Source organism: Typopeltis vanoorti, chromosome 16 (assembly GCF_054136105.1).
Source record: "Typopeltis vanoorti isolate ZY-2024b chromosome 16, IOZ_Tvanoo_1.0, whole genome shotgun sequence".
Taxonomy (NCBI): domain Eukaryota; kingdom Metazoa; phylum Arthropoda; class Arachnida; order Uropygi; family Thelyphonidae; genus Typopeltis; species Typopeltis vanoorti.
Window position 1 is genome coordinate 110,285,008 of NC_143564.1, and position 23,684 is coordinate 110,308,691.

The 23,684-nt window shown below is 36.8% G+C and overlaps 1 protein-coding gene across 2 annotated transcripts in view; it reads left to right on the plus strand.

The window, feature by feature from the left end:
* Naa35 (N-alpha-acetyltransferase 35) overlaps positions 1-23,684 on the plus strand; it is a 440,678-nt gene that overhangs the window by 249,201 nt on the left and 167,793 nt on the right. For both annotated transcript variants that reach the window (XM_090406587.1, XM_090406588.1), the window contains exon 12: positions 7,558-7,617. In XM_090406587.1, coding sequence (XP_090262713.1) covers positions 7,558-7,617 — 60 coding nt within the window. The remainder of the gene's footprint in view (positions 1-7,557; positions 7,618-23,684) is intronic.

Consider the following 23,684-nt stretch of genomic DNA (forward strand, 5'->3'; position numbering starts at 1 on the left):
CATGCAGCGAGAGCAAAAAATTAATAATAAATAGCATTCGTACGTTTTATTTATTTATTTATTTTATTTTTCCAATTTTTCTTTTCAGTTTTATTTAATCTAAAATTTATTTCAGGATTTCATTTACAAGGGTTAATGTAGGCAAGTATTTTGTTCCATCTCTACAAAATGAAGAATTTCCATAACTTACTAATTTGGAAAGATCAATCCATACTTTTGAAGATGAACCTCAGCAAAACATTATGGTATTTTTGGAAACTGCTGAAATAATTAGGTCTCTTGGCATGTGACAGACACTCAGCACCTATCCAACAGCTTGGAAGCAAGCTTTTATCCAAAAACTAGAGAGATAAAAGTCATCCATCAAACTATTGTCCTATTTCACTGACTTCAGTACTCTCAAAATTAATGAATAAGGTCATCAACAGCAAAACTATTTCACTACTTGAAGACTCTCCAGTTATCACTGATTACAAGTATGGATTCTTCCATTCTCATTCCACAGCAGATCTCCTAGCCAACCACACCCACTTTTAGATACAGGCCATGGAAAAGTTTGGAGAATGATCACTCTTGATGTTTTCAAGGCATTTGATGTAATTTGGCATTGTGGCTTTCTTACCATTCTGCCATCTTATGGTATTTCTTTTAACCAGTTTCTTAAACACTGCTCTCCTTGGCATTCATATGTGGAGTGAGAATAGCCTGGTGAATTTTAATGTCACCAAAATGCAATCTTGTCTTAACACTGCCTCGTGGGATTGAACATGTTGGCAACTCTTCAGGAGGCTTCTTGATCAACAGGCAAATAATCCTGCTGCTGCTTACTTTCTCAGATTGTACTTGGTTGGAGAATGGGTACAGAAGCTTGCACAGCTTGCCATCCAAGGCCATGGTTGAATCAAAGTCTGGGTACTTCCTATGATGGAACAATGACTCCCAATTCCTTGACCCCCCCACTGCATACCCTCTATGCTTTGAAATTTCTTATTTTGTTACTTACCACTGAACAGCACAAAATATTCTAGCATCACTGCAGATTAAAAAAAAAAAGTCTCCCACAAACTACACCAAAAAGATCTCTAAACATATTCCAAGAAAAAAAAAAAATATGTCCCAAAAAATCCACCATAATCCACTAACAACAGAATTCCTCACAATAAAAAAAAAACTTTCAGATTGACTTCACTAAAATCAAAAGTCTTAATTCCATTTTCAATGATATGTACCACCACCTGCAGATATCCAAACATATATGCTATTTATCTAAACTGCAACTAGCATCCTCTGTAAATCTCACCTCAGCTTTCCTCATTATATCTTCCATGGTGCCTTTTGCAAGAAAGGGTGGGACCTGTGCTTTTGTCAGATCTGATATCCTATGCCAAATATTATGTGATTTGGAATCCCCTTCATATGATCTGCTTTGACTCAAGAACTTCTTATCTCAGTTTATTGCCTTCATTTGTTGCTCTACCATTCTCCAAACTCTAATTACTTTACAGACCTTTTTGACAGCCTGTCTGAAAATCAGTCATGTATATCTACCCAACAGTGTGATAATCTTCTTGAGGATTTTGATGTTCACTATTCTGATTGGCTTCCCTGCCCGAACTTCACAGACAGCTGGTAAAGAATGCGAACTGTTTGCTGTTGGCAGTGATTTACCACAAATTTCCCACCAACTAACCAGAATTGAAAGTTAGCTATTGGGGGGAAAGTGGTGAGCCCACGACTGTACCTTCTTTTTGTAGGTAAAAATTGTTATGCCACACAAAATACCCGGAGCAGAGTATGCAGTATGTGGGCAAATAAGGCTGTGATGTCAGGCGAAAATATGTCCTGTAGGAGAATAATAGTATCACTGATCGGGATATTGGTGAAAAGGGCAGTTATGTCAAAGCTGACTAATAAATCTTGGTCTTTGAGTGTGATGTTTTTAATTTTGTTTATAAAATTTTGTGTATTTTTTATGTAGGAGGGGGAATGACCCACCATCTCCTGGAGTGTGGCTGCTAATTTCTTGGCTAAGTGGTAATTAGGGCTGTCGATTCCTTCAACTATCAGAGGTAATGGTGTGTTTGTTTTATGTATTTTTGGCAGGCCATAAATTCTGGGAGCATGGGCATAATGAGGTATTAGTTTTTTGGTTGTTTCTTCTGGCTTAGTGATCATGAATTTAATTAATTCTGTTGTTTTCTTTTTGATGCATTTAGTGAGGTTGTAGTTCACCATTTGGTACATGTTGTAGTCTGATACCAAATGGTTCATTTTTTCTAGGTAAGCTGTCCGATTGAGGACAGTGGTAGCATTACCTTTATCCACTTTTGTGATTAAGATGTATTTGTTATTTTTTAAGGATTTGACGGCGCCAGTTTTTCTGTTTTGTTTAGGTTGCAACTTAGTTTTTTATTTGAGTTTAATATATATGATGTTTCCATTCAAATTTTGTCAGCTAGATTAGAGGGGAGGGATCTTAGACTTCTTTCAATATGATAAATGAAATCTAATTTGTTAATGACCTCGGTGCAATGGCATAGTTCAGACCTTTTTTCAGCAGAGAGAATTCTCGTTGGTTGAGGTTGTAGCATGATTTGTTAACAACTTGGCCGTGGTCTGTTGGTGATGGTTGGTTGCTCCTGACTTTGCTTATGGGTGATTGGTTGCCCCTAGTAATGTTGGTTTGTAATTGACTGTTCCTCTGGATATGGCATCCCAATTGTATGTTGCTTTCTTGTTGTTTTAATGCTTGGAACTTCGCTACTAGTTTTTCTTTGTTTTTAAGTAATATGTGCTTGGCCGAGTTGTCTGTAATCTTGTCTAGAATATCCCAAATATCTGGATTAATGTAGCTAGATAGCTCTAATTTTTGTTGTAACACTCTAATTTTTGTTCTAGCTTTGGGTAACTGCTAAGTTTTTGCAGGCCTCATGGATCTGTTCTCTTAACAAAGCTTTTTCCAAACAGGCATAAATACAGAGCACTTTAGCTGAAGTAAACTTTTTTTTTTAACATAATGTAGTTGGGTATTAGGTTGCTGTCTCTACATCATTTTAGAAAGGCTAGTCGATTAATTTATATAGAAACACATATTTTCATCTTACTGTAGTGGCTGCACTGCTTGTGGATCAAATCTCCATGGATTATGACAATTCTTTCCTTTAAGGTTACACGGTGGTCAGCATTCATGGTTAAGAATTTAGGGATACACACGTGTGTTGTGTATCCCTAAATTATTAACAATGATAAACTACCGGTAAAATTGATATGGGGATGGATAGTCATTTGGTAGCTTGGTTATAGGGATGGTTGATTGATAGGAGCCAGCAAGTTGTGTATCCAGGTGCAATGCCCCCCCAAAAAAAAGAAAGAAAGAAAAAAAGTGAAGGGAATGAGTGAGTACCACAGGATTCTGTTTAGGACCACTCTTGTTTAATTTACATATCAGTGAAATAGTTCACGGTGTGAAAGGAGATATTCATTTGTTTGCTGATGATGCTAAATTAAGAAGAGTAATGTCAGAAAGTTCTGACATGTTGTTGTTACAGGACAATTTGAATAGGTTGGTGCTTTGGGCTGAAGAATATGGATGTCATTTCAATGTTACTTCATGAATGAAATGAGGTGAGTCCTCATTCCATCGTCTCAATCCAGAGAAGATGGAATGAGGTTTACCATATTGGAGGAACTTTGCTTCAAGAGGTGGAGGCAAGGGTTCTCAGAATATTGGTGAATAGGGAACTGAAGTTCAGGGAACACATTGCAAAAGTTGTAAGGGTTAGCCAGAAATTTGCTGCTATGATGTGAAGAATGCTGACACATAAAGAAATGATAGTTCCACTGTATAAAGTATTAATTAGGCCTCATTTGGATTTCTGTGGACTCATCTGGCTATATTGGTGATAAGAAAACATAAGGAAAAAGTTCAGGGACAAATAACTGATCATCTCAGGACTGGAATATTGAATATGAGGGCAGATTGATGGTATGTGGTCTTCAGACCTTGGCAGACAGGAGGAGGAAGGGTGATATGATTGAGACATATAAGTTAGTGAGAGGAGCCTATCAAATAGATACATTTGATAGGCTCCTCTCAAAGGATAGGAGAATTTTTGCATAGGATAATGGATGAGGTGTGAACGAGAAGCCATCCCTGGAAACTGTACAAAGGTCGTGAGCAAGGAATTGAAAAGGAAATCTTTTGCTTGGTGGGTGGTTAATGAGTAGAATATGTTGCTAGAGTGGATGGTGAGTACTCCAACATTGAATGTCTTCGTGGCAAGGTATAATAGTTATTATAGTCTGTGAGTGTTAAAATTCCTGCGATGAGTCTTCAGACTGCTTGGAAGTAATACTAATTCCACAGACTATCCACAGTATGCCTGTTCTGATTTGTCAGAAAAACATCTGAAAAATACTACTCATTAGTTTTGGTACATGCGACTTTTAGCCTTGATGATTATTCCTCCAGTTGTACTAAAACCTTGTACTCTATAACTCCCACCCATCCTTCATCATCTCTTCAAGCTGTCATACTCATGTGATGCCTGGAAGCAAGTTTTTATTGAGTCTGTTCCCAAAAAGACAGATGAAAGTCAATCATCAAACTCTTGCCCTATTGCTCTGACCTCAGTACTCTTATAAATAATGGAAAGGTCATCAACAGCCAGTTGCTTCGCTACTTAGAAATCCATCAATTGTTTTGTGATCATCAGTATGGATTCTGCTGCCATTCTCATTCCACTGTAGATCTCCTTGCCTACCTCTGGATGCAGGCCCTGGAAAAGTTCAGAGAAACTAACTCAAGTGGTTGCTCTTGATATTTACTAAAGCATTTGATAGTCTTTCACCATGGCCTTCTTACTAGGCTACCATTTTAGGATATTCCTCCTTCCTTTGCAAATGAATTTACCAGATTCCTCTCCAGATTTTTCAGTTAATGCTAGTGTCCAAGGCTCAGTACTATCACTTACACTCTATCATCTGTATATTAATGATCCTTTTAACTTGAAATGCAATTCTATTCATATCTTTTGCCGATGACAGTACCCACTACTCCACTTTTTCATTTTCAAACCTTGTACTATTCTCAGGTAAGTCACTCTTTGATAACTTCTTTAACCAATGTCTTAAACACTGATCCTTGCCATTCTCAAGTGAGGTGAGGATAACCTGGTGAATTGCAGTGTCACTGAAATGCAATTCTGTCTGATTTCCAGGAAGAAAGACCATGCTGCTCTGTCCTTCCCTTTTGACAATATTCTTCTTTCCAACCAAGACCAGTTTTCTCTCCTTGGGGTTAACCCTCACATCTAATCTATCCTAACATAAGCACATCAGGGCCATAGCCTCTTCAGCCTCCATAAAGCTTGGTATTCTTTTCTGTTCCACACACACACACACACACACACACACACACACACACACACTATTTCTCTCTTGCTTAACTACGGACACTTTATAAAGCTCAAATCCATCCGGCCTTAGAATGCTGTGCCCACATTTGAGGTGCAGCACTTAAAACTTCCCTCAGAATGATTCATTGTATACAGAAGTGAGCAATTTGATAGCCTCCCCATCACTAACTGCCTCTAGTCAGTTTCCCATGGATGCTCTATTGATACATTGTCTCTTCTAGAAATAGGCATTTTCATTTGTTTTCACTGATTTGGTTGATACCATCCCTCCACTTTTTTTGTACTCATATATCATGAGCAGCTGCAAGTAAACACCCACATACAGTTTGATCATCCTTGGTCTTCATTTCCTACACTTCTGTTCTTTGGAGCAGTCATCCTCCATGCTGTTTTCACTGGTGACTATAGCCTCAATGTCTTCAAAAACATATCCATAATTTTTTTTTTCTTCTTCTACCTACTTATCCACATACAGCAGTGTCCTGTCATAGGTCTTGGGACCTCTCGTGTGTGTGTGGGGGGGGGGGGGGGGGAAAGAACTGAGATAGAGTAGGCATCAAATTTACTGTAATTCTACATTTCATTAGGACTGCAGTGACTTTGAAAATTCAATTTCACTTAAATATACTGAAAGCATGAGGATCCAACAGAGTTACAAACTCATGCTTTCTCACTGAAAATTGACAACAAATTTTTACCCAAAATTTATCAAGTGATAAATTTTTCTTCGATTCCATGTTTTTTCTGAGGAAAGATCTACCAACATACAGGCTTTTCATTTGAAGGTGAATTAGCTGATCTCTAATACAGAAGTGGTAAGGTGTTTTCTCACAAAAAAAAAATCGATGTTTTTCATCCCTCATGCAGTCAAATCAGTCATAAAATTCACACAATTTACAAGCAAGAAAATAATAATAATAATACTATGGTTGCATGATGATTGCATTATGTGTCAGTGTTGGTGTGGAGTGCCCTTCCATGATGAGTCCATGGCTTCTTTGGCACACTTGTTGGAGAACCAGGGTTTTGATAAGGTTAGAGATTTTGAGAAAAATGTGGAAAAAAGGCACCCATCTCAGCAAGAATAATTTGTTATTAGATCAGAACAAGTGCTTTAATCAAGAGAGCAAAACAACATACACACTATGGAAAAAAAGCATAAAAATTCCTAAAGTCATCTCATTCCAACTTGGTACCATTATAGTACTCGTACTATAGGATACAAGGCCAAGATTGGCTGGTAAAAGGATAATCTGTGGGTGGGGATGGGGACATAGACAAGGTGTCAGATCAAACATCATCAGTAGTGCATTTGGAGGGAGTGCTGGTTAAGAAAACATTCAGTGTGTTAGGAGAATGATCTGGAATTCTGATAGGTAAGTTAACAGTTTTCATTAGATCATTATGGACGAGTCTCTTCCATAATGATCAACTAAAAGTTGAACCTGTTAGAATTGCGAAGAATATTAAAATCTCCAATTATGATTATCTCTGTTTGGATGAGATAATCTTCTATTATGTGACATCTCCAAGGAGCCCAAAGATTCATAGTGGGAGGACACTCCACTCTACACAACCCACTGTCTGCACTACTTAATCCTCCATCTATATACAGCACCATTGTCAACATATTATGCAACAATCTATCGACTGCTCACATTGCCATCTACCACAACTTTTTGTCTGTAAATTGCATGTGTACTAGGGCCAATTTGACTGTATGCAAGTTATAGATGAAAAATTTAACTGTTTGTAGGGGAAAAAATCTTCTACTTCTGTACAGGATAAGCTAACTTGCCTTCAATTTTTCCATGATATACAATGTAGAATCCTGGGTATGTGATGAATCCTAGGAATCCATGGAGTTGTGTAATATTCCTAAAAGTGATTCATAGTATAAACGATACCAGAAAAAAAAAAAAAAGAATGATTAATTTATTGAACTTGATATTAATTTGCTAGTTTTCTGACACGTAGCACTCAGATTGTGACAAGCATCTTATGGTCTCTTTGTGATATAGATACAATTCTCCCCAACTTCTACATGGACACATACACCTCTTCTTCTCTTTAAATCTATGTGCTTGAGCTGTATTTTTCCATCCCTTAAATAAATGCAACTCGCATATTGTTCTTTCAGGATTTTTTAACAGAGTTTAGCAAGACCTCCCCTTGTGTTGTGTCAAGGTCAATTCTTTTGGTATGTATATACTTAATAAATTCTGAGTAAAAGCTTTATGAGTATTGCTATTTATATTATTGGATTTATTTGAAATTTAGAAATTTTCTGAAACTTATTCACTGAATACCAGTGTTTATTTTCCTAACTGACAATTCATTAGCAAAAGGTGTGGAGCCCATGCTATGTGTGAAAAAAGAGTTTCAAATTAATAAATGTATTGCAGCCATTTTGTTGCTGTCCTTTAATGTTATTTCATGCCACAGAAAATGTGATTTCTAAGTCACTTTAACAAATGTACATATTTCAGAGTCAGTAATGACACTGTATATACTGTAAATGTATATATTACAGTAATGACACTGTAACAGTAATTCCTCATTATTGACTGGGATTACGTTAGAAGTGCAAAATAGCAAACGGGCCAAATTCCAAAGTGAAAAACTAGCCTAAATTTGTCTGTTTATATATTAGATACATAATGAAATATGTATGGGTTTTAATGAAAATAAAAAATTTTTTAAATCATATGTGATATTTATCTAAACAGTACAACAGAAAATTATGTCCGACTATAGAATACAGAAATATAATTAATTACCTAAATGTTCCATTAGTTTTTATTGCCTGGTGTCTGAAGAGATGAAATAGCTTTTGATAGATGTTTGTTTCTTTTTTGTTTTCATGCAATATGTGAATTTCTTTATAAGGTGCATACAGGTAATCAAATTTGCTTTTAAACTTAACAATCCTCACCATATTTTGATCAAACTTAAACACTTTATCAGATGGTTGCTGGATAATATTGAGATAAGTGGGGAAAATAGTGGTAGAATTTTTGAAACAGTATGGTGTGAGATGGAGATTGATAAGATGAGATATTTAGTTGGGTGTTGCTATAGGCCAAGGAATGTAGAGGGTGGAAAGTAAGAAATGTATATGCAATTAGGCTTAGTGAGCAAATAAAGAGTGATCATCATTTGGCGACTTCTAGTCTGGTTGGCTGAGTCGTTAGCATTTCTGATATTTAACCATGAGGCTGCAGGTTTGAATCCTGCTGTGGTCATGTATGTTTGTGATTGTCTTTAGGTGGAAGATAAATTTCATCACCTAGTGTGAGGCAATCAATTTGCTTATTGGAGGCCTGAAATGGCTTGAAAAAGTTCCATGTTTGATCTCTAGAGTAGGGTTTCCCAGATTGTGTCAACAAACTCTGCGAGAAATATGTGAGAAGGATCAGCTATGTATAAAAGTAGCAAAACAAAATCACAGGAAGACTGGTAAGAATATAGAAAATAACTATTGGGGAGGTGGCAAAATGTTCTAGAGGCTATTGAAAAGCTTAGAAATGGAGGAAATAGTACTAGAAAAGGAATCAGAATTAATAAAGATATCTTAAATGTTCGGAAGAATTACTTTGAAAGATTGTTAAATGAAACAAGAAGTGATGGACAAGTAGAAAATACTCGAGAAATACAGACCAGAATACATATCAATATGTATACAGTGCTCGCATTATACGGTGTATTTGCCACATAGCTCAGTTGCTTTGTCTATAGTTACTGCCACACCAGTTGAAAAGCATAAACGATATATATGCCACTGTCCCAAAACTAATATGGCTTGATCATAATGTATCCAGAAGCTCATCTTGCTTTCAGTTTTGTCTAGTGCATGTTACTCACATCATTCAGTGTAAATTGAATGGTGATCAACACTATATAAGATTTATGGTCTTGACTGTCATCTGGGATACAAAAACTTTAATCACATTAAAATTCTATGTTTCAGCCTTTATGTTAAGGTCATCGTCATCAGGAATACACACACACACACACACACACACACACACACAACATTAAAGAGCTAGCAGCAAGTTTTATTCACTTGGTTGCAAATTATATTAAACTCGTGAATAAATTATATTCTTGTTTTATCCTTTATTCAAGTGTAAGTAAACAAAATTTTCTGAAACTTATTCACTGAATACCAGTGTTTATTTCCCTAACAGATTAAAGTTCATTACCAAAAGGTTTGGAGCCCATGTTATATTTGAAAAAAGAGTTTCTACATTAACGACTATGCTACTTGTATATAGGAGCTAATGACCTCATGTTAATTGCCTTAGTATCCTATAATGCGAAACACACACCCTTTTAGTGTATAATGCTAGGTATTATGGAAAGGGGCAACTGGTTTTGCCCTTTATTGGGGTATTATTAATGTATGTGTGTGTGGGGGGGGGGGGGGAGGATACCTCTCCAAAAACTGTGAACTTGTAGATCACATAGTTTTGGGAGAGGTAAACTCCCCCCCCAAAAAAAAGAGGTACTCACTGAAGGATCACTATTAAACTATTTTCATTATTTATTACTAAACTATTTCTGCAGATTTTCAGTCATCAATCATGGCCTTAGGAATCAGGCCACTTCTGTGGTATCGTCTGCTTATAGAGCGACTGCTGTAATGGCCATACAGGTTATGTCATTCATATAACTGATTCCTGCAGTTTCACATTAAGCTTCCAATCCTCAAGATGAGGAACTGATAAGGCTGGCAGTCCTAATGGGAGTTTGATGTCGATTAGTTTTTAGAGTTGCCCTCTGTGCCATACCTTGTTAAATGCCTTTGCAATGTCAAGAAAGATGATGTGCTGTTTGCAATTGTATCTCACACTGATGTGTTCTACAACTCTCACAATTTGTTGTACAGTGGAGTTAATTCTCATGGAAGCCAAACTGCTCGTCAGTTAGGAGGTTTTCTTAACTTGTGATTTTTTGCAATCTTGTCAGTATCACTCATTCGACAATCTTTCCTAGGCAAAAAAGTAGGTTGATTGGGTAGTAGTTCTGAGGGAACTGCTTTGCTTTCCCCAATTTTGAGATGGGGAAAGCAAAGCAGTTCCCCATAGCATTACATTAATGATTACAAGGTGCATAATGGCTTTGTGGGATAGCTGTTTGATGACCTTGTTGGAAATCCCATCTGGTCCTGATGATTTCCTGATCTTTAGTTTCTTGACTATTTCTCGTATTTCAGTGGATGATGATGATGGTTAAATGTCATTTGGGATATTTGTGCATTCAGCTTGTGGTCCACAGTGACATGAATTTGTCTAATGAAATTTAGGTCTGCATGTGTATAGTTTGAGCTGCACTGTTTTTCTAAACTGTCATTGAAAGCTTGTGCTTTCTCAGCATCATGATAGACAAAATCTTTCACCATGAATTGGTGGAAGGGATTTGCAACCTGTTCTGAAAGCCTTTATTATCTTTCATTTTGAATGATCATCTGTGTTTAGGGACAAGTTTCATTTCCCACTGTTAGTTCTGATGGTCCCTCGGTGTGTGTTGAACTGAATAGGTGGCTCTGTTGAGGGTTTATTGGTCTTCAAGGGCTAGCATTCTATGATATGGCACCTAGCTCTGTTCTTCTCATGGATGAGATTCTTGATTTCTTCTTGGAGACAGTTGGTGTTTGAGCATGGTATTGTAAAGGTAGCAGCTTGGAGTGCTGTTGTTATTTGTTTTTATCGAAGTGGTAATTGTTTCTTTAGATTTGATAGTTGAGACTGGGCCTATGAACTCACGGACTGTGTTAAGTAACTTTCCCCAGTTGATGAATGGTTAGGAGTATTTTCCAGTTCTAAACCTAAGTGAAGTAGTACTAGATTGTGGTCAAAACTGAGGTTGTCCACTATTTAGCCTATATTGGTGAGCAACATTTCAAAATATGGCAATGTCTAAAACGTTGGGACGTCACAGAAATAATCCTTATAAGTATGGAAACATCTATTTCCTATTGCACTCTATGCTCCCACTAACTTACAAGTAAAGAATTGGACATTCTATAACTGGCTCTCATCCAAAACTCCATCTTCCTTTACTGCTTATACTAAATCACACTGAATAGCTGCACGAAAATTATCAGCTAATCCAAAATGGATTTAGAAAGAGCTAAAAGCAGGAAAATTACATCCTGCCCAAATAGCAGTCATGCCTTCTGGTCTCTTGTCAAAGCCATCAGCTCTGACTTCTGTCCAGCACTCTTCCACAACTGTTACACTTTGATGGTTCTTTTGCATCATCATTCACAGAAAAACCAATCCCCTGGCTTCTTACTTCTCTGATTCTTGTATGGGTGACCCTGACAATTGCTCCCCAACCATTTCAACCACACAATGCCTTCTTTGACCTTTTGTCAAAAAAGAAATAAGAATTTTATTTAATTTCTCCTAACATCCTAAAGGTCTGTGCTCCAGACCTTTAGGATGCTTGACTTAACTTCACCCTTTTAGCTTTCATGTTCAAGTGGTATCCTGCAGCACAGAAACTAGTCAATGTACAAGCTATTCCTAAGAAGTGTGATAAATCCTTACCATTAAATTGCTGTCCACTTTCCCTAGCTTCAGTTCTTTCTTAAAGTGATGGAGAGAACAATCAATATTCAACTCCTACACTACCTTGAAAGCACTTACGGTGTTTGTCCAGAGATGGGTGACATACATATGTAGAGCTCCTGTTGATTAACACTGGTGGAATCCATACTGGTGATCAACAGGAGCTCTACATATGTATGTTACCCATCTCTGGACAAACACCATAAAAATTTGGGGAATATAATTGCTCTTCATATCTCCAAGATTTTTCACTTGCACAAAGGTCATCTTCATCATCATCAAATTCCTGACATGTACCCTCAAGGGGTGTACAGGATATGATAGTACTACATAAAAAAAATTACATCATTATTAATTTCCTATTTACAATTTTCCTCCAAATCAGTCTGTTACTTGTCAAGACTCCAACATTATCAGATCTTATATTTCTATCGTCTAAGGCACTTTGTACCGTATCAATCCACCTATATCTTGGTCTTCCTCTGGGTAGTTTTGCTGCCAACCTGTCAGAGAACACTTGTTTTGCTAATCTTTCCCTCGCCCATTCTGTTTAAGTGACCATACCACCTGAGATTAGCTCTGCTAATGCATTCCTGGATGCTGACAATGTCAAGTTCTTTCCTAATATCCTCGTTTTTAATATGATATTGCTATTGATGTCATCTGTTCACGTCTCTTAATCTTTCTCAGGACTCGCATATCTGTAGTCTCTAGTCTTTGGTCAATTGTTTTTTTACTTCTGACCCAGCTCTCAGATCCATAAGTTAAAACTGGTTTGAACACTGTCTTGTATACAGCTAATTTAGTGTTCCGACTAATTTCTCTCTTATTCCATATGAATTTATTCAGTTGACTTCCCACCATACCAGCTTTGCTGATTCTGTTGTCTATTTCTATATTTAATTTACCATCTTCAGTAAAAATCGTGCCTAAATAGCTGAAATGTTTTACTTGTTCCACAGGTTCTCCATTCACAACACAATTGACATTTTCAATGATTCTGCCTATTTTCATTGTCTTTGTCTTTTTATTGCTGACCTTCATACCATATCTATTACAACAGCTATTCAATTTAGTCAGAGAATCTTGCAGACTTGTAGGGGATTTATTGATAAGTATAACATCATCCGCATAAAGCAAAGAGCTGACATTAACATCTCCAATTTTGATATCATGTTTAATACCACTTTCCTTCATATTGTGATCCATATAGATAATGAATAACAGAGGGGATAATGTACATCCTTGTCTCACACCAGATTTAACATTAAACCATCTTCTTGTACTTCCTTCAATTCTAACTGATGACTTACAACTCAAATAAAGACTAAGTATTGCTTGATATAATGCCCCATTGACACCATATAACTGCAGCGTATTGAATAGCTTCTCTCTTGGCACCTTGTCATATGCCTTTTCCAGTTCGACAAAACTTAAATACAGATCTTTGTTATATTCTCTTGCTTTCTCAACTAATTGTCGTAAAGTGAAGATCTGATCCTGACAGTCTCTATTTGTCCTGAATCCAGCTTGTTCTTCACCAAGCTTTTCTTCCACAATTCTTCTCAACCGTTTCTCAAGTATACTTGCATAGATCTTGCCAGGAACACTCAGTAGGGAAATACCTCTGTAATTCTGACATTCAGTTTTATTTCCCTTTTTATATATGGGTACTATGAGAGCTCTACTCCAATCATCGGGAATTCGTCCCTCTGTCCAAGCTTTCTGAACTATGCAGTGGAGCCACTGTAAGACTTATACCACCATACTTCAGCATTTCTGGTCGAATATCATCTACTCCTGCTGCCTTTCCACATTTCAAGCCTTTGATGGCTTTTTCTACTTCAAGTATGGATATGTATTCCTGACTGCATGCCTGGTAAGTGTTTTTTACCACTGTGCTATCATCACTGCTTGGTTCATTTAGCAGTTTTTCAAAGTAATTACTCCATACTTCAAGGATATCTTTTTCTCCCGTTTTCATGTCACCTTTATCATCTCTAATTCCTTTTACAGCACTCTTTCCTCCATTCCTAAGCTTCTTCAACAACCTCCAGAATATTTTGCCACCTTCTTGATATTTATTTTCTATATTCTTGCCAAAGTCCTCCCATTACTTTTGTTTAGCTAGTTTTACATTTTGTTTTACATAGTGTTTAGCATTCTTGCATTTGTCTCTATATTCTCTAAGAGCACTAGCTGACTTATTTGACAGGAACTTTTGATATGCTTTCTTCTTTTCCTTCACTGCCTCTTTAACTTCCTGTGTCCACCAGGGAGTTCTGATTTTTTTATCCTTACAGACAACCTCACCACATGCCTCTCTGGCAGAATCAATCAACGTTTTCTTCAGAGTTTGCCACTGAATCTCCAAGGTTTGATTCCTGTTCTCAAACTCTTTCATTTTTTCTTCAATAATCTTTGTGTATTTTAGTCTACAGTTCACATCTGAGAGCTGCTCAACTTTTATTCGCTTTAAAACTTTCTTACATTTTATTCTTTTCAATATGAAATTCAATTTTATCCTGCTCAAGACTTGTGCAGTGATCACTTCCAATTTCAAATCCTCTGTACACCCTGGTGTCCTGCACCAGGACACACTATGAGACTTTTCTTATTCCTAGCCTTTTCTCTCCATGTAAATTTGTGCACATTTTTATGTTGGAACATGGTGTTAGTAATAACCAGTCCATGTCCTGAGCAGAAATCCAACAGATATTTGCCATTATTATTAGCTTTGCTCTTTTTTCCAAATTTTCCCAAAATATTTTTGTATGTCTCACAATCATTTCCTACTCTGCTATTTAGATCCCCAACAAGGACCAACTTTTCATTTTTCATTGTGTCAGTTGCTTTTTCTAAAGCCTCAAAAAATTCCTCCACTTGTACCTTAGTAGAACCTTCTGTGGGACCATAGGCACAAATAAGTCTCATTGTCCAGTTCCCCATTCTCATATTTGCCCACATTACTCTACTTGAGACTGACTGCCATTCAAGAAGATTAGCCTCGTATTTTGTGTTGAATACTATGGCTACTCCTTCTTTTGTTCGATTGTCATTGCCTGAATATTACATTTTGTATTTATTGCTCAGAAAGATCTCACCAGTTTTTTTCTTTTTTGTTTCAGTCACCCCTATTATGTCAATCTGGTACTTATCTAATTCCTCAGCTAGCTCCATTTCTTTGCCAATCAGTCTTCTTACGTTTATAGTATCGATCTTTAACTCTGGTGATGTTGAGTTGGGGTTTGTTTTCAGATTTGTTCCAGTAGCTGACTTTTCTCTGTTCGCCCTGGTTCCCTGGCGAAAAGAACGGGGGCCTTGTTTAACCAGGCAACGCCCCAGCCGGCATGAAATTTTGTCATGTTGTACCATCATTTTTTATTTTGGTTTAACCAATAAGAATACAATTTGGTCGGCTAAATCCCAAATTGCCAGCCCATCCTCGTTCGTTCAGTATCCAAATAGATACCCAACAGGGTGAACCACGAGAAGTTGAAGATTGGACATTAGGTCAGAAGCCCTGGTCGGTTCTCCGCATTCCTTTAAAGGCTATGTGGAGGTCTCCTCTCAGTTATACAGCTTTGATCCTTAAACACCCCAACAAACACCCTTGCACAAAGGTCTATTAAGTAAACTTCAATCATTTGGTCTCATCCCCATTGACTTCTGTAACTATGCCAGCTTTTGACTGGATTTGCATTACGTGTGATGGCTGAGGGATCCTTATCTTCTATGCAACTAATACTGTATGCATACATAAGTTTTTAAATTTTTAATGAAAGCAGACCAAACTTGGTGCAGGATTAATCCTTGCTTTTGTTACATTGTGTGGGGATCCTTAGTGTTTTTAGATGCTTCCTTGAGCTTTCAATAAAGGAAGCTTTCTACACAACTAATGCTGGGGTTCCATAGGACTCAGTTCTCTCATCCACTCTCTTCCTTCTGTATATCAGTGATCTACTCATGTTGATTGCCAACCCAGTACACAGCTTTGCTGATAACAGCACACTATACTTCTCCTTTTCATTTGATAGCCATGTGCTACACAAATCACCACAACCACCTGAACAACAATCTCTACTATCTTGATTTCCAACTATTCTTCTGTTAGTTGTTTGTTACATATTCATAATCCTGTCATATACATAATATACAGGGTGATTCTAAATTATTGTTGAGGTTTCTGTGGCCAGTAATAATTTTCAAACCAGAAACAACAACAATACTTTGGAATCAACCTGTATTTTGACGGTTCTATCTCCAGGCTTATGTATTTGGTGTTTCACTAATTTGGTGTTTCATTATGCTACATGTATTAAAAAACAAAATTTTCTTTTTCATATACTTCATTAACAAAGCACACACACACAACATATAAAATAAAGTTGTATATTAAAAAGATTTAATAACCCTTCTACTCCCTGACACAGACACATAACCTTAAAATACTTAGTCTTCTGACATTAAATGCAAAATATCTGGAAAGGTAGAAGCTAATATATTCAAATTAGAGACTCAGACATAGCAGAAAACTTAGCAATATTTCTGTGGAAAATCAAAACAAGTTCATCAGTCCTGAAGTTCTCTAAGGGAAATAGCACAAACTTATGGATGTGAGACTTGGAACCTAAAGAAGTCATTTAAGAAAAGGATAGTTACTTTTGGTGTTACAGAAGGCTGTTGAGGATATCATGTACTGAAAGGTGTACAAATGAATGGGTGTTAGAAAAATTCAGTATAACTTTAAGGTTCCTTAAAGATATTGACAGAAGAAAGTTAAAATATTTTGGACACATTGACAAAGGATGAAAGAGCAAAACCAGGCTGCAGAGCACAGGGATCTTCAACCAGGAAGCCATTTGTTTGGAGATTGTTGGACCGGTGTTCTCTTCACATGTCAGATGTTGATGGTAAGGCAGCTGAAGAGAGTTCATCCATAGACCAGAAAGGGTTTCTTGATTTTAGATGAAGACTAGTTGGAATTTTGAGAGTATGGTGCAGGGGCAGGAGTGGGTTGCTCATTACTTTATTAAATTCTTTAATCGAAGCTTGTCTTCTCCATATATTTGATGGATCAATGTTGGATAGGACATGCAGTCAGGGAAGAGGGGTGCTTCTCAGTGCCCCACTAATTGTGTGCATGGTAGAGTTTAGCTGAGTATCCATCATGTTGTTATGTGCACTCTTTCCCAGATGGGGCACAGTATTCTGCTGCAGAGAATGCAAGAGCTAGTGCAGACGACCTTAGGACTTCTGCCTCACAATCCCAGGTTGTTCCAACATGCCTTGAAATTATATTATTTCTCGTTTTAATTTTGTTGGAAAGGTTGGTGATGTCCTTTTTATAAGTTAGGCATCTGTCCAGGTTCACTCCAAGGTATTTCGGGTGAGGCTCATGTGCTACCATCTCGCCACAGAAAGAGAGGTGTCGATTTGCCTTTATGCATTGCTTAGGTGGAATGCTGTGGACACAGTTTTTGTTAGATTTGGCTTCAGTTACCCTGCTTGAAGTACTCTTCCAGCATGTTTAGGTCTGTGTTCAAAGTTGTTTCTAGGTTGGCAAAGGAGGTAGGCTGTTGGAGGATTGCTAGGTAATCAGTGTACATGTATTTGTTTGAACTGGTATATGGTATATCGATGTGTAAATGTTGAAGAGTAAAGGGGCTAACACAGAGCCCTGTGGAAGATCGTTGTGGAGCTGGAAAGTTTTTTTGCACCTTATAATATTGCCTAAGTTTAGGAGGAGGCCCCTGATCCAGACTGTGTCATAAGTTGATTTTAGGTAGATGAAAGTGACTCTGGATTTAAGTTTCTTCTGGAGGCCTGCTTCAATCTGTGCTGTCAGGATGGACCTGGTCACAGCAACTTCTTCCTGACCTGAAGCCAGCTTGTTCAATCAGGAGTGCTCTTTTGATCAGTGGTGAAATTCTTTTAAGGAGAATTCTTTAAAAGAGCTTAAAGGTGGAGCAAAGCAAGGAGATTGTTGACGTTATTTGGATCTTTCCCTGGTTTGGGCACAGCAATTATTTTGGCTTCCCGCCATAGTTTTGGTAGTTCTCCAGTTGTTATAATTTTTGAGAACAGGGCAGCCAGCCACGTTTGACCTCGTTGGTAGAGATGTTTGAGAAACTCGGGTAGGAGACCATCCTATTCCTTGCCATTCTTGGTGAGTTTTAAGGCTTCCTGTACCTCTCCTAGAGATACTGGGCATGCAAGTTCAGGAAGCTCAGGGTCCATCTTCAGAGACTGTAAATGAGATGGATGGATAGTTTATGTGGAATGACTGATCTTCAGAGAGTTGAAGCCTCCAGAAAAGCAGACAACAGGATTACATGGCAAAGATTTCTGTGACACATCACCGAGCATCAGAGTGACCATACGGCATCTGTGGATGCCCAATGAACAGATGATGACCTCTATCTTTAAATATATGCCTTACTTCCAGCATATTCAGTTTCTATTTGAAATTAGAATGGAATAAATTGACAATTTACTTCATAAAAGTCAGCTATCCAACTGAAACAAAATACAACTCTTTTGGAACATTCCTGCATTTTTACTTGACAACTGTCAGTTCCACAAACACAGAGAATGGCATTCCATCTAATCTTCACTCAAAAACATTACAGTGAAGATATATTAACTTCCAGTAGGAACTTTAATCAAGGATCCACAATAAAAACAACTATTCATTCCATAGATTTTTTCTTTATTTCTTAAAGGGAATCATTTACAATTCTCCCTTTTCTATTTGTTTGCTGTTTTACAACGCCCCCGCTATGTGTATTCTCTCTCCTTCTTTCTTGTGTCTATCAGCTGTTCATTTCATATCACAGTAGAACATATGCCCGTATTCTCTGATTTGCAACTGCATGAAGGACGTCACAACAGCTGGGTATCTCAGATAGCAGAGAGTTTTTTTTTGGTAATGGCAGACTGGTTATGTTTATTTAGAGTATTTGAGTGTCCTTTCCATTTGATGAATATTTCATGTACTTAGAATAAAAAGCTTCTATGTGTATTTTAATTTCAATGATGTAGCAAGAAGATATGTATACATCTTGCCATTTCTTGTTGCAGCTAAATTGGAAAATGAATTTCACTGTTGACAAACCATGGGGCATGGTTAGGCTTAACAGAATCACAAATCAACTACTAATACTGTAACTACAAGCACTGCTGCTATATTCATACAGTGGAATATCATTTTGACAAATATAATTTTTTCAACATAACAATATTTTTATTTCATTTTTAATTTCAAATCTTTTATTTCATTTTATTAATATTTATGGCTATTTTGCCTATTTTCTTAAGGAGTGTACCCCTTGTATTTGGCTTTTTTACTCAATTTATTTAAGGCATTAATGATATTTTAAAGATACAGATAAACAGAAAATATGGAAGGAATAATTTTGGACATACCTTTATAGGAATGCTCGAGGTTGTCTTCTTTTGGAGCAGCATCAGGAGTATAATGAAAAAAATTATATAACTGAACTTTCTAAAGCCAATATGACATAGCCTCCACTTTGTCCACAAGCTCCAAAGACGACACTCATTTTAAATAGCTCAAACCCCATAACTCCCACCTCTGATCTTCATTCATTATATTTTTTTTTTCCTAAAAAAATTTTATAGTCCATCTTTGATAATTCTACTTTTAATTTGCATATCTTTGATCTTCCGCATTTTTAGCTCCCACATATTTCTGTCCCCCACCCTTTTAATTATATTTTCAGTTCATTTATATAATTTTTATTGTTATACTTCTGATGCTGCTCGAAAAGAAAACAACCTTGAGCATTTCTACAAAGGTATGTCCAAAATTATACCTTCCATATTTTCCATTTATCTATATTTTTAAAATATCATTAATACTTTAAATGAATTGAGTAAAAAAAGTCAATGACATAACAAGGGGTGCTCCTTAAGAAAATAGGTAAAATAGCCATAAATATTAATAACAATTTTAGAGGAGTAACATGGAAATTTTCCAGAAATAATATTTATAGTAACATGTTTAATATTTTTTATGTAGTAACATATTTTATGTTCCAACATAAAAATGCACACAAATTCACATGGAGTGAAGAGGCAAGGAATAAGAAAAGTCTCATTGACTATGTTATTGTCGATAGTGATGTTTTCTCCCTGGTGCAGGGCACCAGAGTGTACAGAGGATTTGAAATTGGAAGTGATCACTATTTAGTCTTGAGCAAAATGAAATTGATTTTCATTTTGAAAAGAAGAACATGTAAGAAAGTTTTAAAGCGAATAAAAGTTGAGCAGCTCTCAGATATGAACTGTAGACTAAAATACACAAAGCTTATTGAAGAAAAAAATGAAAGTGTTTGAGAACAGAAACCAAACCTTAGAGATTCACTGGCAAGCCCTGAAGAAAACATTGATTGATTCAGCCAAAGAGGCATGTGGCGAGGTTGTCTGCAAGGATAGAAAAATCAGAACTGCATGGTGGACACAGAAAGTTAAAGAGACAGTGAAGGAAAAGAAGAAAGCATATCAAAAGTTCCTGGCAAATAAGTCGGCTTGTGCTCTTAGAGAATACAGAGACAAATGTAAGAAGGCTAAACACTGTGTAAAACTAGCTAAACAAAAGTCATGGGAAGACTTTGATAAGAACATAGAAAATAAATATCAAGACGGTGGCAAGATTTTCTGGAGGTTGTTGAAGAAGCTCAGAAATGGAGTTAAGAGTGTTGTAAAAGGAATTAGAAATGATAAAGGTGACATGAAAACTGGAGAAAAAGATATCCTTGAAGTATGAAGTAATTACTTTAAAAAATTACTAAATGAAACAAGGAATGATAGCACTGTGGTAAAAAACACTCAACAAGCATACAGTCAGGAATACATATACAGGGTGTTCGGGATAAATTTGACATATTTATAATTAATTATATTTTTCCGTAAGTTACATGTATTAACACACACTTCTCTTCATTTAAAAGTTTGGACCCTTCTTCATTCATATACAAGATGTCAGAAAGGATGGATAGCTGGAACCCACCTGAATCATGGAAGAGAATAACTTGTATCATGATGATTCGTGCCCGCCATCAAAATAAGGATATTACGACTGCTGCCCAATGCTCCCTGAATACAGTAAAAACAATCAGGCATGAACTAGAGACTTGCAATGGTGACTACGAGGATGTAGCAAGAAGAAAGATCACTAGCAGACGATCTGATTGCGTTCGTACAGCAGAATTCCTCGCAAATCTGCAGGAACAGGTGTTGAAGAACCCTGGCATTGGAATTCGGGCTTTGTTCGTGGAGTTGCTAACTGTAGTCAAGCCCTGGATAACAAGGGTAGCCAATGGTAGGCCGTATGTATGGCAGCAGGATTCGGCCCCTTGCCACACCTCTGGGAAAAGTCAAAAATGGTTGTCTGAAAATTTCTACGACTTCACCAGTCCAAATGTTTGGCCTCCAAACTCCCCAGACCTTAACCCCATGGATTATTTTGTATGGGGCGCAGTTGAAAAAGACACCAATCGCACTTCCAGTAATACAAAAGCCCAGTTAATGGATAAAATTAAAACAGTTTTTGCGGCCCTTCCCAGGGAGACTGTAGCATCAGCTTGTTCGAGGTTCCGAAGCAGAATTGAAGCTGTGATCGATGCTAATGGTGGTTATTTTGAGTAAATCTTGTTGATAGTATTGTAATTAACTCTGCCTGTAATGTTTTTTTGTAAATTCATTAAATTTAATAGATACAAAGAAGATTTTCTTTTTCCTTACGAAACTGTCAAATTTATCCCGAACACCCTGTATACATGCTTGAAATGTGGAAATGCAGCAGGAGTAGATGATATTAGGCCAGAAATGCTGAAGTATGGAGGTATAAAAGTCTTACAGTGGCTGCACTGCATAGTTCAGAAGGCCTGGACAGAGGGATAAATTACAGATGATTGGAGTAGAGCTCTCATAGTACCCATATAAAAACGGGAAATAAAACTGAATGTGAGAATTACAGAGATATTTCCCTGCTGAGTGTTCCTGGTAAGATTTATGCAAGTATACTTGAGAAACGGTTGAGAAGAATTGTGGAAGAAAAGCTTGGTGAAGAACAAGCTCAATTCAGGCCAAATAGAGGCTGTCAGGATCAGATCTTCACTTTACGACAGATAGTTAAGAAAGCGTGGGAATATAACAAAGATCTATATTTAAGTTTTGTCGAACTGGAAAAGGCATATGACAAGGTGCTAAGAGAGAAGCTATTCAATACGGTACAGTTATATGGTGTCAATGGGGCATTATATCAAACAATACTTAGTCTTATTTGAGTTGTAAGTCAGCAGTTAGAATTGAAGGAAGTACAGGAATATGGTTTAATGTTAAATCTGGTGTGAGACAAGGATGTACATTGTCCCCTCTGTTATTCATTATCTATATGGATCACATTATCAAGGAAACTGGTATTAAACCTGATATCAAAATTGGAGATGTTAATGTCAGCTCTTTGCTTTATGCAGACGATGTTATACTTCTAAATAAATCTGCTACAAGTCTGCAAGATTCCATGACTAAATTGAATAACTGTTGTAATAGATATGGTATGAAGGTCAGCAATAACAAGACAAAGACAATGAAAATAGGCAGATGTATTGAAAATGTCAACTGCATTTCAACTGAATATCCTCGTTTTTAATATGATATTGCCATTGATGCCATCTGTTCATGCCCCTAATCATTCTCAGGACTCTCATATCTGTCGTCTCTTGTCTTTGGTCAAGTGTTTTATTTCTAACCCAGCTCTCAGCTCCATAAGTTAAAATTGGTTTGAACACTCTCTTGTATACAGCTCATTTAATGTTTTGACTAATTTCTTATTCCATATAAATTTATTTAGTTGACTTCCTACCATACTGGCTTTGTTGATTATGCTGTCTATTTCCATATTTAATTTACTGTCTTTACTAAAAATTGTGGCTAAGTAGCTGAAATGTTTTATTTGTTCGATAGCCTTTCCTTTAGTGTTACACAATGATTAGCATTCATTTTACATACATTATGGAATCTATTATAAATAATAATTTTAAGTTCCCGATGTTTTGACCTTCATATTATGGTCATCGTCTCTAGTATAGTATGGCCACTGTTTGTAGTTCTCTCCTTGGCATTTTGCCAAGAATAATCTATTCATGCTGAAGGGGAGAAAGAAATGAAGGATGTACGAATTGTTCGCCAACATGCGAAATCACGTGCTTTCTTGTCTGTCGCTATACTATAGTAGCTTAAATTTTGTTGTTGCTTTTTTTGCATTATTTTTTTATTATTAATTTGTATGATGGATACAGTGCAATCAAAAAGTGCTGTTGTTAAACGTTTCAGTAGCTCTTGCAAAAGAATATTGAATAATGTGCTGACATTCTGCGAAAAAGTATCATCAGAATGCTGTCTCCTTTTTCCCCTTTCTCAAGTCATGAAACGTGTAAATGCAATTGCGGGCGTATCGGGGTCGACTGTTAAAAGAATTCATAGGGAATCAAAAGGTGAAGGTAAGCTAAAATTTAAATCCCTAAAAAAAGCACCAGAGAAAGAAAACCATCGAAACCGTAGCTTTGAATGATTTTGATGTAGACGTTATAAGAAGAACTATTCACGAATTTTACATGGTCGAGAAAAGAGTGCCAACTGTTCCGAAATTGATTCTTGTGCT